This window comes from Asterias amurensis, chromosome 13, assembly GCF_032118995.1.
Source record: "Asterias amurensis chromosome 13, ASM3211899v1".
Lineage (NCBI taxonomy): Eukaryota > Metazoa > Echinodermata > Asteroidea > Forcipulatida > Asteriidae > Asterias > Asterias amurensis.
The window spans coordinates 9,097,622-9,110,210 of NC_092660.1; the positions used below are offsets into that span (position 1 = coordinate 9,097,622).

General features: G+C 36.9%; 1 protein-coding gene across 1 annotated transcript in view; it reads left to right on the plus strand.

Moving 5' to 3' along the window:
- Positions 1–353: 353 nt before the first annotated feature.
- Positions 354–12,589, plus strand: part of LOC139946372 (arrestin domain-containing protein 3-like) — a 73,926-nt gene continuing 61,690 nt past the window's right edge. Inside the window, exon 1 of the mRNA XM_071944012.1 lies at positions 354–480. Within this exon, the coding sequence (XP_071800113.1) occupies positions 354–480 (127 nt within the window). The remainder of the gene's footprint in view (positions 481–12,589) is intronic.

The following is a 12,589-nucleotide window of genomic DNA, read 5'->3' on the forward strand; positions in this document are numbered from 1 at the left end:
GATTAAGTAATCAATACTTTTTTTTTTTAAATCAATGCCGTACAATTTTGTCTATGCAGCTACTCCGAACGCGCTGGTGTATTTACGTAATAAATCAATAACATCCTAGTGACGAATTTTTCATGTTATAAGTGGAAGTTATAAATAGCAGTGGAAGAAAAAGTGTTTAAAAAAACACCGGAGACGCCTTAATATTACTCTGGATATTTGATTTAGGTTTTTTTCTCGGTGCCGTTTGTATGTTTCTTAGATGAATATTTGAACGCAAAATGGTCGATAAACGAAAAGGAATAAAAGCTTAAAGTTTTCGACTTTTTGAAGGAGGGAGATATTTTTAAACGAGTGGTTCAGCCATGTTTAACATGGGCGCCGTCAAGGCGTTTGACGTCTTTTTGGATGACGAGTTGGAGGTATATCACATTGGGGAGTCAATGAAGGGTCGAGTGGTGGTGTCCCTTACCAAGGATCTAGCTATGAAAGGTAAGTTGGTTAAATTTCTTTCTTTTTTCCTCTTTTTGTTTCTCACGGAGGAAAATATTTATTCAAACTTAAAACAACTCCACATTTTACAAACACTTTTTAAAACTGTTTCTGCGACGTCACTCTATAGATGAAAGAGTAGACTATTTTTACGAATCTATATTCAACTGTATACATTCGTATTGAATCTATACTCAACTGAAGATTCTTTACGAACTAAAGTAAAACGTTCAACTTGAAAATAACTGTTTTTCCCAAACTGAAAGATAACATGATGTGCAACTAAACACACAGGTGAAAACTTTTTCTGTGACGTCACTCTACTGATGAAAGTGTAAATTGTTTTTTACTCAATTGTAGATTCGCTACACTTAAATTGTCGATTCGTTTAAACGAACTAAAGTAAGTAGTTCAACTTGAAAATCTTTCCAAATTGAAAGATAACATGATGTGTGACAAAACAGATGAAAACATGTTGTCTCTCAATTTACTAAAACATTTTTCTTTCAAGTTGAGAAAAAAAAATCACTTTAGCAATACAACTTTATGTTAACTGAGCAAACTGACATTGTAATCAATGATGTTGCAAGCACTATAAAGTATGCCTATATATATTGCAAAATAGTTATGTGACCATAGAGATGTTGTTAGAAGTCACTGTTTAAGGCACGGGGAAACTGGAGTTGCAGATCTCTTGAATGATAGTTTATAGTAAATTGTGACCAACCGTCGTTTGACAAAGTACAGAAAATTGATAGACCAATAGGTGTAATTATTATTATCGTTGAGAATCCAATTCATTGAAACAGTTACATAATAAATAGGGGAAATAGTTTAAGTCAGCGATAGACACTAAAGTGTACATTCTATCCACGAATCTACACTTTCTCGTCCATTCTCCTTAACTTAACAACATAATTATATTTCACTCTGGTGGTATCATCTGTCATGTCCAGTTGTGTCGGTTCGGTTTCATTTGAATTCAATTTGTTTTCCCAAGGGCATCCGGGACGTTTCACACATTATTATAATTCAAGGTTTATATTCACACGTTGTGGTTGTGGCCGACTTAAATGACTGAACGATTTATAAACACAAAAAAGCTCACGACCTATTTGTCCTATAACTGAACCACGGCTGTATAAGCCAGCAGGATAAAATAATTGAACTATATTATAATATAATTTTTATCCATAAAACCAATGTGGGTTTTACTTTCTTTCCCGACCTCTGTGAAAACAGTCACATGCATATTACTCGGATGGGATTCAAACCCACAACCTTTACAACCCCAAACAGTGTCTTAAACTAGCTACTTTCGTCCTTAAAAAGCTGTTTGAAATGTGTCCCTACTGGCCAAAATAAACTCTGTGGCAGTATTTTATGGAAAGGTTTGCGGTAACACTGTAATGGCTATCTCTAAATGAGTTGGGGTGGTTCTGAAAAGAACCATTGGTTTCAACTCGACGTTTCGATCAGATGCTCTGATCGTCTTCTGGAGAAGTAGGCAGTAGGAAAATAGTAGGACAAGTTGCTATAACAACGATCTACACATAAAGTAGATAACCATCATGTGGTGCTACTTCAAACCGTATGAATAATTAGAGAGAAACGATACCCTAATAAAAATGTACAGTTTCGGTTTCCCTATCATGAAAGTGCACCATCCAAAAAGGGATTTCTCGAAAGCCTGTGACTAAAATTTGAAATGAACTTTCACAGATTGGCTTTTAAACCACAAGTTTTTGGTTGAAGGCCATAAGTACCAATGAATGCATTAACAACCGCTGACGTATTACCTTTTACTCAACTAAATATCAACAAGCTTAAAGGCAGTGGACACTATTGGTAATTACTCAAAATAATCAAACCTTACATGGTAACGAGTAATGGGGAGATGTTGATAGTATAAAACATTGTGAGAAACGGCTCCCTGTGAAGTGTCATAGTTTTCGAGAAAAAAGTAATTTTCCACGAATTTGATTTCGAGACCTCAAGTTTAGAACTTGAGGTCTCGAAATCCACTATCTAAACGCACACAACTTCGTGTGACAAGGGTGTTTTTTTCTTTCATTATCTCGCAAATTCGATGACCGATTGAGCTCAAATTTTCACAGGTTTGTTATTTTATGCATATGTTGAGATACACCAACTGTGAAGGCTAGTCTTTGACAATTACCAATAGTGTCCACTGCCTTTAAACAAAAAGTTTTTGGTTGAAGGCCATGAGTACCAATGAATGCATTAAAAACCGCTGACGTATTACCTTTTACTTAAACAAATATCACAAACACTAAACAGCAGCAGTAGATAATTGCCAATCATTACAAAGGCATACACTGTCACCACACCTTTAAAGACACTGGACACTATTGGTAATATTGTCAAAGACCAGTCTTCTCACTTGGTGTATCTCAACATTTATGCATAAAATAACAAACCTGTGAAAATTTGAGCTCAATTGGTCGTCTAAGTTGCAAATAATAATTTAAAAAGAAAAAACACCCTTGTCACACTAAATCTTAGGTCTCGAAATCAAATTCGAGGTTTAATACTTCTTTCTCACTTCAGAGATAGCCGTTTTATACCATCAACCTCTCCCAATTACTCGTCACCAAGTAAGGTTTAAAGCTAATAATTATTTTGAGTAATTACCAATAGTGTCCACTGCCTTTAGATGGAATGAAAGCCAATGTTTTAGTTTATTTAAAACAAAAACAAATAGGGATGCTCATTGCTCAGATACTAGAAAGGTACTCACTAAATTTACGAGAAAGCTTTTTTTATCATAAGGTACATTTACCTGTCATTCGAAGTAAAATAAACTTAAAATGTCCGAAGGTAATTTAAGGGGGTGGAAACCAAGTTTGGCTCGAAACAGCTACACAATTGCACAAAAAAACAATTTTCTATGCTGTAACTTATGAAACAGCGTAAAGCAGAATAACTATGTGTTCCATGCGATACTTTTGAAATGGGCTTGCTTTAGACACAAGAAGAACTTCCCTCTACACGAGCTATACTTATTAAAAACATAGGTTTTTAGACACAAAAAACATTCCTCTATTTGAAACAGTGGCTGATTAGGCACAAACAATAACCAGCTAATAAAAGTGCTATACTTTTTTACAACAAGGGCTTATTTTGTTCTGCGTTGTGTCGCCAATTACAGTTTCAATGTTGCAAGTGCATTATGTACATAAAACCTTTCTTGGTGACGAGTAATGAGGAGAGGTTGATGGTATAAAGCACTGTGAGAAACGGCTCCCTCAAAAGTGCCAGAGTTTTCGAGAAAGAAGTAATTTTACACGAATTTGATTTCGAGACCTCAGATTTAGAACTTGAGGTCTCGAAATCAACCATCTAAACGCACACAACTTCGTGTGACAAGGGTGTTTTTTCTTTCATTATTATCTCGCAAGTTCAATGACCGATTGAGCTCATATTTTCACAGGTTTGTTATTTTATGCATATTATGTTGAAATACACGAACTGTGCAGGCTATGTCTTTGACAATTACCAATAGTGTCCACTGCTTTTAATGAACCAGTTTCGTGTTCATTTACGAAAATGGTACGTAAATATTTTTTTGGGTAATTAACTAAATTTGTCTGGATGTTGGTTGTCCTTGGTTCTTCATAAGTGAAGACATAATATGTAAATGTTCGTGAGGATCACAAGTAAATTTAAACTGGAATTAGCTGATTCAAGGTTAAATAGAGGGGAAGAACAATCGGTCTTTTGTTTGGTTATGGTAATATATTCAAGATCGCGAATGTGACGACTAAACAAAACAAAAACGTGCCGAACAGAATGTAATACTACGGTGACGCAATGGCCGTCTGATCCGGCACGTTTTTTTTATCACAATTTTTCAATGCATTCGGCAATTATGGAAGTCTGCATTGTCTGCTTTACTCCTCCCCCGAGAGGCCTTCTATAACAACGCCGTTTAAGCCAAAAGTCCGTTTCAAGACTTATCTTAATAGGAGAAAGCTAATGGTGTATACTTTTTCTAAATGAACCAAAAAGCTGCGAAAGAGTCCATTTGGGACGGTTAAAACCCTGCAGTGACAGCATGCAATGCTAATCTCAATATTAGTAAAATATGTGTGATAAACTAACTGGTATCAATCCAACAGTCTTCCAAATAGTCTATAATTTTTTTTTTTTATGATTTCACCATTTCAGGGGCGGACCTATGAATATTTGTACGGATATGGTCAGGTGTGTCAATCAATATTATTAATTAATACATGACATAATAGTATAAGGTTTGTTTGTGTACGAGTCAATGGGAAACTCCCTTTGTTGAGAGACAGCGGACCTGTCTATGTTGTCAATAATCCAGCGGGTAAACGACCTTGTCCTGGTCACTCAAACCTTAAACAATAAGTGTCTCAAGCGAACTTTCATATGAACTCACGGGGAAATAAAGATATTTTAAATTCATACGCAGAGTATTTTTTTATTTGCTAAATGGCAGTGTGACGGACTACAAGGGTACAATCTCGCGCATTAACGCATCTGATACAAGGGGGAGCAAAAACTTGAGTCTGGGAGAATAAAAGGAAAACATTTCGGATGCTTTCTAGAAACCAGGGCAACAATTTTAATTGAATCTATCGATCATTCATTTCGCAGAGCACTTTGGACGACACACGTCTTACACTCTCCAAATTGCTGTTTTGTATTGTTTGTTAGAATGATCAAGATGAGATGTTATTTTCCCGTCGGGTCAGAGTCTAAATTCTGATCTGCCGATAGATCTCTGTTTGCTCTAGCATATACTTAATGATAACGGACCCTTATTTCATAAAGCTGTTGAAGGCAGGATATAATTTTGGTATTTGTCGAAGACCAATATCCGCACTAGTGTATTCCTAGTTAAAGGCAGTGGACACTATTGTTAATTACTCAAAATAATTATTGGCATAAAACCTTTCTTGGTGACGAGTAATGGGGAGAGGTTAATGGTATAAAACATTGTGAGAAACGGCTCCCTCTGAAGTGCCATAGTTTTCGAGAAAGAAGTAATTTTGCACGAATTTGATTTCGAGACCTCAAGTTTAGAACTTGAGGTCTCGAAATCAACCATCTAAACGCACACAACTTCGTGTTGCAAGGGTTATTTTTCTTTCATTATTATCTCGCAACGTCGATGACCGCTTGAGCTCAAATTTTCACAGGTTTGTTATTTTATGCATATGTTGAGATACACCAACTGTGAAGGCTAGTCTTTGACAATTACCAATAGTGTTCACTGCCATTAAAGGGTTAAATTTTTGTTTACAAAAAACAATATCCATATAGATTTACATTAAACTAACACGGTTTAAAAATAATGATGGTGGAAATTGCCTTAAAATATTACTTACTGAGGTGCTATAACTTTTCGTTTTAAGAGACATGCACTTTTAGCATGTACAACGCATTTATACAGTACTGGTATGTACATCAGCACTGGTAAGTACTAGCATTATACCGTATTGACGCGACTCTCCTAAAAACATCTCCACAGCTCTCGGGTGATTTGTACCAAGTAAGGTTTTAAGTTCATTGATTTTAGAGTAATTACCAAAAGTGTACATTCCCTTTAAGTAGAAAACATTCACTAAAAAAACTTTAAAAACTTTTCGAAAAAATCTAGATATCTGATGTGCACATCAGCTTTAAGAGCATTGGCGTAACTAAAGCTCCCCAATACCCTCTATGGCGTACCCCCTTGTTTAGGATTTTATTCGGTTTGTATAAAATTTCTTTGTTGCTAGTGCTCCCTGAAAAAGGGTTACCCCCTGTGCTCCCCCCCCCCCCTGAAAAAAGAAACAGTTTAAATGTAACCGTTAATGTTTCAAACAATATTTGCGCCGTCTGCCTTTAATAAATGCACGTCTGAGCATCATAACCTCCCTCGTGTGTACAATATAAGGCATATTTTGGTTGTTACCTAACTTCATTTATTCACTACAATCACATCAACTCAGACCAAAAAGTATGTTGAGTCCAATGTCGTGCAAAACATTATTCAATTAATAAATCACTCGTAGGTTTTGTGTCCCCCTTTCTTTTGAGGTCGCAGTGTATATACCTATGATTATACATACCTATTTAAGATAGGGGTGGGGGGGGGGGGCTGAGACAGACGGATGAAGACTCGTGTTAATAACACGCGCGAAACCACTTCAAGAAGGCATCATATTTCTCAGGTTTATAACTCGGTGCCGGCTGACCTTTCTCGGTAGTTCTAGGGTAAAAGAATAATTTATTGTCTTCCCACTCAGTGCTTGCCGACTTGAGTCGAGTCAGAGAGAGAGGAGGAAAGAGAGAAGGTGGCGCTGGTAACCACCTGGCGATGCAAGGATGTTCGTTGGCTAGGTCTACGAGCAAAAGGAGCAAAAGGAGCTGGGGACGTTTGTCGTGCTGCCATGTGCACTGAATCTATTTTCATGCAGCATGGCATCCAGGGACCACAGTTTATTCCTATAAGCTGGATAGTCTCGCTAATCCGAAGTAGATTACCAGCAGAGGTTGAAATGGGTTCAACTTTTCGGGGCACAAAGGGGGGGCACCTTAGATAGGAGACACTTCGGGCAAATTAAAATGGTAGTCTCAGCTCGTAGTTTCTCTGAATTGAACAACCCCTTTCAATGTTCTAGTTGCTTTAGTGTCTTTACTTTTGTAAGTGTTCTGCGTTTAGTTTTCAGAGAACCAGTCATAAACAACGACGTCCGCATCACGCTTTGGCTGGTTACATGTTTGCTGATTAGCCAAAATTACATTGCGCTTTAGTGAGCTTAAATGCTAAAGCAGCTCTGCCCAGTATACCACCATACAGTTGGTGGGTTGCACTGACATTGTCACGGTACAACTTGTCACTGTGCAAAGTACACTTTACCCAAAACCATAATTACTTCTCTTCGCCCAGGTAAATAAAGATGTGCACTATATATAGTGTTACGATTAACTCCCACAAATCCTACTTAACATTGTTTTCAAATTGCAGTTGAAGTTGGCACGACAACTAAAAAATTGTCCACGGTGCAACATGTCACTGCGCAAAGTACAATTGCCCTATAAACTATAATTGCTTCTCTTCGCCAAGGTGTATAAAGATGGGTACTAAAGTGTTATGATTAACTCCCTCAGCGCCCATTAAGATGACCAAGGTAGCAGTTGAGTGAGCTTATTGAGTTGAGGCAGTTAGTGGAAATAGTGCTCAGTACGACTGATTGGCAAAGGTAACAATACCATGGGGACCACGCGAATACACAAGAAAAATACATTACATTAGCATAATTATCGACAATAAATATATAGGGCCCGTATTTTTGTGTGTGATAACAAACCAATGGATTAAAATTTAGTTGCTTTTTTTCTGAAAGGCTTTTGCACACGCCCAATACACAATGGCACAAGAAAAATACATATCATTAGCATAACTATGGACAATAAATATATTTAGGGACCTTTATATATATTTTTTGTGATAAATTGTTAAATGGGTGTTATCTTAGTTACTTGTTTCCTGGAAGACTTTGTTACAAAAAAAGTAGTGTTGATCTCATGTCACGTTTAATTTAATTAAAAGATCCACATGCATAATACGCGATGAATGAAACAAGAAAAATACATAACATCATCATAATTACCGAAAATGTACATATAGGGCCCGTATGTATATATAGTCCCGTAATATATTTTTGTGTGATAACAAACCCATACATTATTAAATGAGCACCTTAATTGCTTGTTTCCTGGAAGGTTTTGTTACCAAAAAAGCATTGTTTATCTCACGTCAAGTTTAATTTAATGGATCGATACACACGCACAATACCCGATAATACAAGCAAATACATAACATTATCATAATTACCGAAAATGTATAGATAGGGCCCGTATAGAGCCCGTAATTAGTTTTTTGTGACAACAAACGTATTATTAAACGAGTATCTAAGTAGCTTGTTTCCTGAAAGGCTTTGTTACCAAAAAAGCATTGTTTATCTCATGTCAAGTTTAATTTAATGGATCGATGCACACGCACAATACCCGATAATACAAGCAAATACATAACATTATCATAATTACCGAAAATGTATAGATAGGGCCCGTATAGAGCCCGTAATTAGTTTTTTGTGACAACAAACGTATTATTAAACGAGTATCTAAGTAGCTTGTTTCCTGAAAGGCTTTGTTACCAAAAAAGCATTGTTTATCTCATGTCAAGTTTAATTTAATGGATCGATGCACACGCACAATACGCGATGATACAAGCAAATACATAACATTATCATAATTACCGAAAATGTATATATAGGGCCCGTATAGAGCCCGTAATATGTTTTTTGTGACAACAAACATATAAATTATTAAATGATTATCTTAGTAGCTTGTTTCCTGAAAGGCTTTGTTATCAAACAATATTGTTTATCTCATGTCAAGTTTAATTTAATGGGACGATGCACACGCACAAAGGGTGCAATTCCCTACTTCGGCAGTAATACACGTCGCACAATACGATTTATTACTCTAGTTTGGGCATTCGAGAATTTCAGACCGGATACAAACATTGTTTTGTTGATTAGCTTATGGTTTAAATTCAGGACCATTAAGGGCATTATTGGTAACTGTTCACAAATAATTGTTAGCGTAAAAATGCATTTAGTTACGAGCAATGGAGAGCTGTTGATAGTAGAAAACATTGTGAGAAACGACTCCCTCTGAAGACAAAGCTTTTGAGAAAGAGGTAATTTTAAAAGGGAAGCCTTTTATCATGCATCTGAAAGCACACCAATTTGTACAAGAATTGTGTTTTTTCTGTCATTATTCTCTCGCAACTTCAATGACCAATTGAGCCAAAATTTTCACAGACCGGAAATTATCACTGACCGGAAAGTTTGTCGAGTGTATAGTATACCTTTAAAGGGTTTGGGTACTTCTTGTATCCAAAGATTTACGTTACACTTACACGGTTTGAAGATATTGATGGAAGAAAGTTTCCATTAAACAAACTCACGAAAATATTGTTCGTCACAGCAGATGTACAATGTACTTGAATAATATTGTATTTCAGCCACTCTCCTGAAAACCGCGCTCTGTAATTTTACTTTTGTTTTCCTCAAACAAACACGTAGACAATATTACACACATCGTCATTCAATGTGAGTAGGGATTCATGTCATGGGTAAAAACAAAAGGTATCAAAGCCCTTTAAAGGCAGTGGACACTATTGGTAATTACTCAAATATCAACGAATGTATTCACTTATATTTGATTGATATGCATATCATTATTCGCCTTCAGTAAATGTCAACCAACATGACAAATATTTGGACAAAAAAATACATACAAAAGAGGAGATTTAAAAATTGCGTTTTGCCACTTCGTCTTGTGCAACAACATAATTATTTCGAAATGACCGACACTTTTGAGGACATCTCTATAGAGCTAATTTAGTTTACAAGGAAGTATTAAATGCATCGAAGGCACCAGTGTATGTTCACTTTGAACTCCTTACATATGGCATTCGAGTACCCGAGTACTTTACCAGCCGCGTCGAGTACGAGTGCCATGAAACGGTACTTCGGAGATAGTACTTGAGTAAGGGTACAAAGTGTACTAGAGTACCATCAAAACGGTACTGGGGAGACAGCACTCGAGTACGGGTACACAGTATATAAGTACTATCAAAACGGTATACACTTGGGAAAGTACTTTGACGTGATTGGTACTCATACTTAAAAGTACACCACGTAAACGAGTACTATCAAAACGGTACTTGTGCGATAGTAATTTTTTAGTACTTGGTACTCATACTTACCAGTGTGAGTACAGTATACGAGTACCACAAATTACGGTTCTTGAGGGATAGTACTCGAGCACGGGTACCAAGTATACGAGTACTACATAACTGGGTCTACCTGTTGCAAGGTTAATCGCACGTTAATATAGGAAGTGTATAGATGCTGAATACCAACCTTGGATGCCAATTAGCGCCAAACAATAAATTCCAAGTTTTGAGCCAATATATTTTAAGTGCATGAGAATCGTCTTTTTATTGCTCCCTCAAAATGGGATATATATTAGTACGGTCCATTTAACAGAGCTGGTGTGTTTTTGCAATTCGGTTGAGCGAACGCTCCTCTGTTAATGAGGGACAATGATAATTTGTAACGGATGACGGATGCCATTACAACTGCGAAAAAACAGAAGCAATCTGCCCTCCCCCCAAAAAAAAAACTATTAAAAAAAATCGTTTTATGTATCTCCGGAATTCCACTTTCTAAGTGAGTTTTCATGACAACAACTTAAAAAAAATGTATATTGTGACTTCCAATCGTTGAGGAAGGAAATACTGCATGTTCCAAATGAAGCATAAAAGCATTATGTTGTGCCAGTGAGGACTTGCTTTTGTTTTAACAAGAAAAGAAAAAAACACACACAAAACAAACAAACAAACAAGCAAACCTAACAAACAAACAAAATTTGGAAACAAGGCGGATTTATTTCTCCTGCGTCCCTTCGGATATTACAAAACGCTCTACGTGTGAATTATTTTTAATTTTCTTAGAAGGCAATCTGCTCATTTCTTCGTATTTTCCACCAGCAGACGATGTGAATAAAAAAAAACGATAGATTACAATCCTTCCCCAAGGGGTCGAGATTGTTCGATCGGACCTAACTCTAGCAGCAGCAGAGACACCGTTATCAGCTACATAGATCAGGTGCGAAGATGCGCTCTCTAGCGGATTCATTTCGCATTGCGTTGCATGGTCTCTGAGCATGGAGTAAGAATATTGTTCTGAGTGGCTTGCAAGTTTATCTTAGAAAGTGCTTGAGCTGTTATCATATCTCCCACCGAGAATGGAAATCCAGGCCTCTTCAGACCTCTTTGCATGACAGTCTGTGTTTGAGGTTTGGAATCGAAGATGAATAATGCAGTTGTGAGAGTGAATAGTTAATGTGGCTCATCCGACTAAGGAAACGAATTCATGTCACTTTCGCTTCAATTTAAAATCAAATTTGGCTGAATTGTAGGTCTGGTCAAATGCATCGTGTTGCAACATCAATAACGGTTAAGTGTCTCTTTAAAGGGTTTGTGGTACTTATTGTAGCACATAAAACGCAACAGTTGAGATAATGATAGTAGAAAGCTTCCCTTAGAGGCAGTGGACGCTATTGATAGTTACTCAAAATAATTATTAGCATCAAAACTTTCTTGGTGACTAGTAATGGGGAGAGGTTAATGGTATAAAACATTGTGAGAAACGGCTCCCTCTGAAGTGCCATAGTTTTCGAGAAAGAAGTAATTTTCCACGAATTTGATTTCGAGACCTCATGTTTAGAACTTGAGGTCTCGAAATCAACCATCTAAACGCACACAACTTCGTCTGACAAAGGTGTTTTTTTCTTTCATTATTATCTCGCATGTTCGAAGAGCGATGGAGCTCAAACTTGCACAGGTTTGTTATTTTATGCATATGTTGAGATACACCAACTGTGCAGGCTAGTCTTTGACAATTACCAATAGTGTCCACCACTGCCTTTAAAGGATAACTTGCTGAGGTGATGTAGTTTTTTGAGAAATGAGTAAAACAATTTCACGGAAATTACTTTAGCATGTATAACGGATTTCCGCGACACTCCTTAAAACTTTGCTCCTTGATGTTCACTCACTGTCATGGACAGAACAAATTGTATTAAAATCAGTTAATGCAAGAACATCGCGCCTGTGTGTGTGTGAGGGGGGGGGTGCTGATGAAAACATGTGACACACGCGCGTCTGTGCAGCTCAGCTCGCTCGTTTGCATTTAGTTCGCCAACCAAGTAATACATATTTTTTCTCGTGGCAAAACTGCTTGGACGCCTTTCAAATTCCTTATGATTTCCAGCGTTAGTAGCGCAGTTTTGACACATTATACCTAATGTTGACTACTTAGAAATACCACAGCATTAAAAGGGTATCACTTTTTTTTAAATCTTGCTTATCAAGTTAGTGTTTGAGCGTGCAACCAGGCTTTCTTTTCCATGTTTGTTCTCGCTCGTACGTTCATACAATATAGCATTGCTGTTGCTGGGTCGAAAACAAAGATCCACACAAACAGTATTTTCC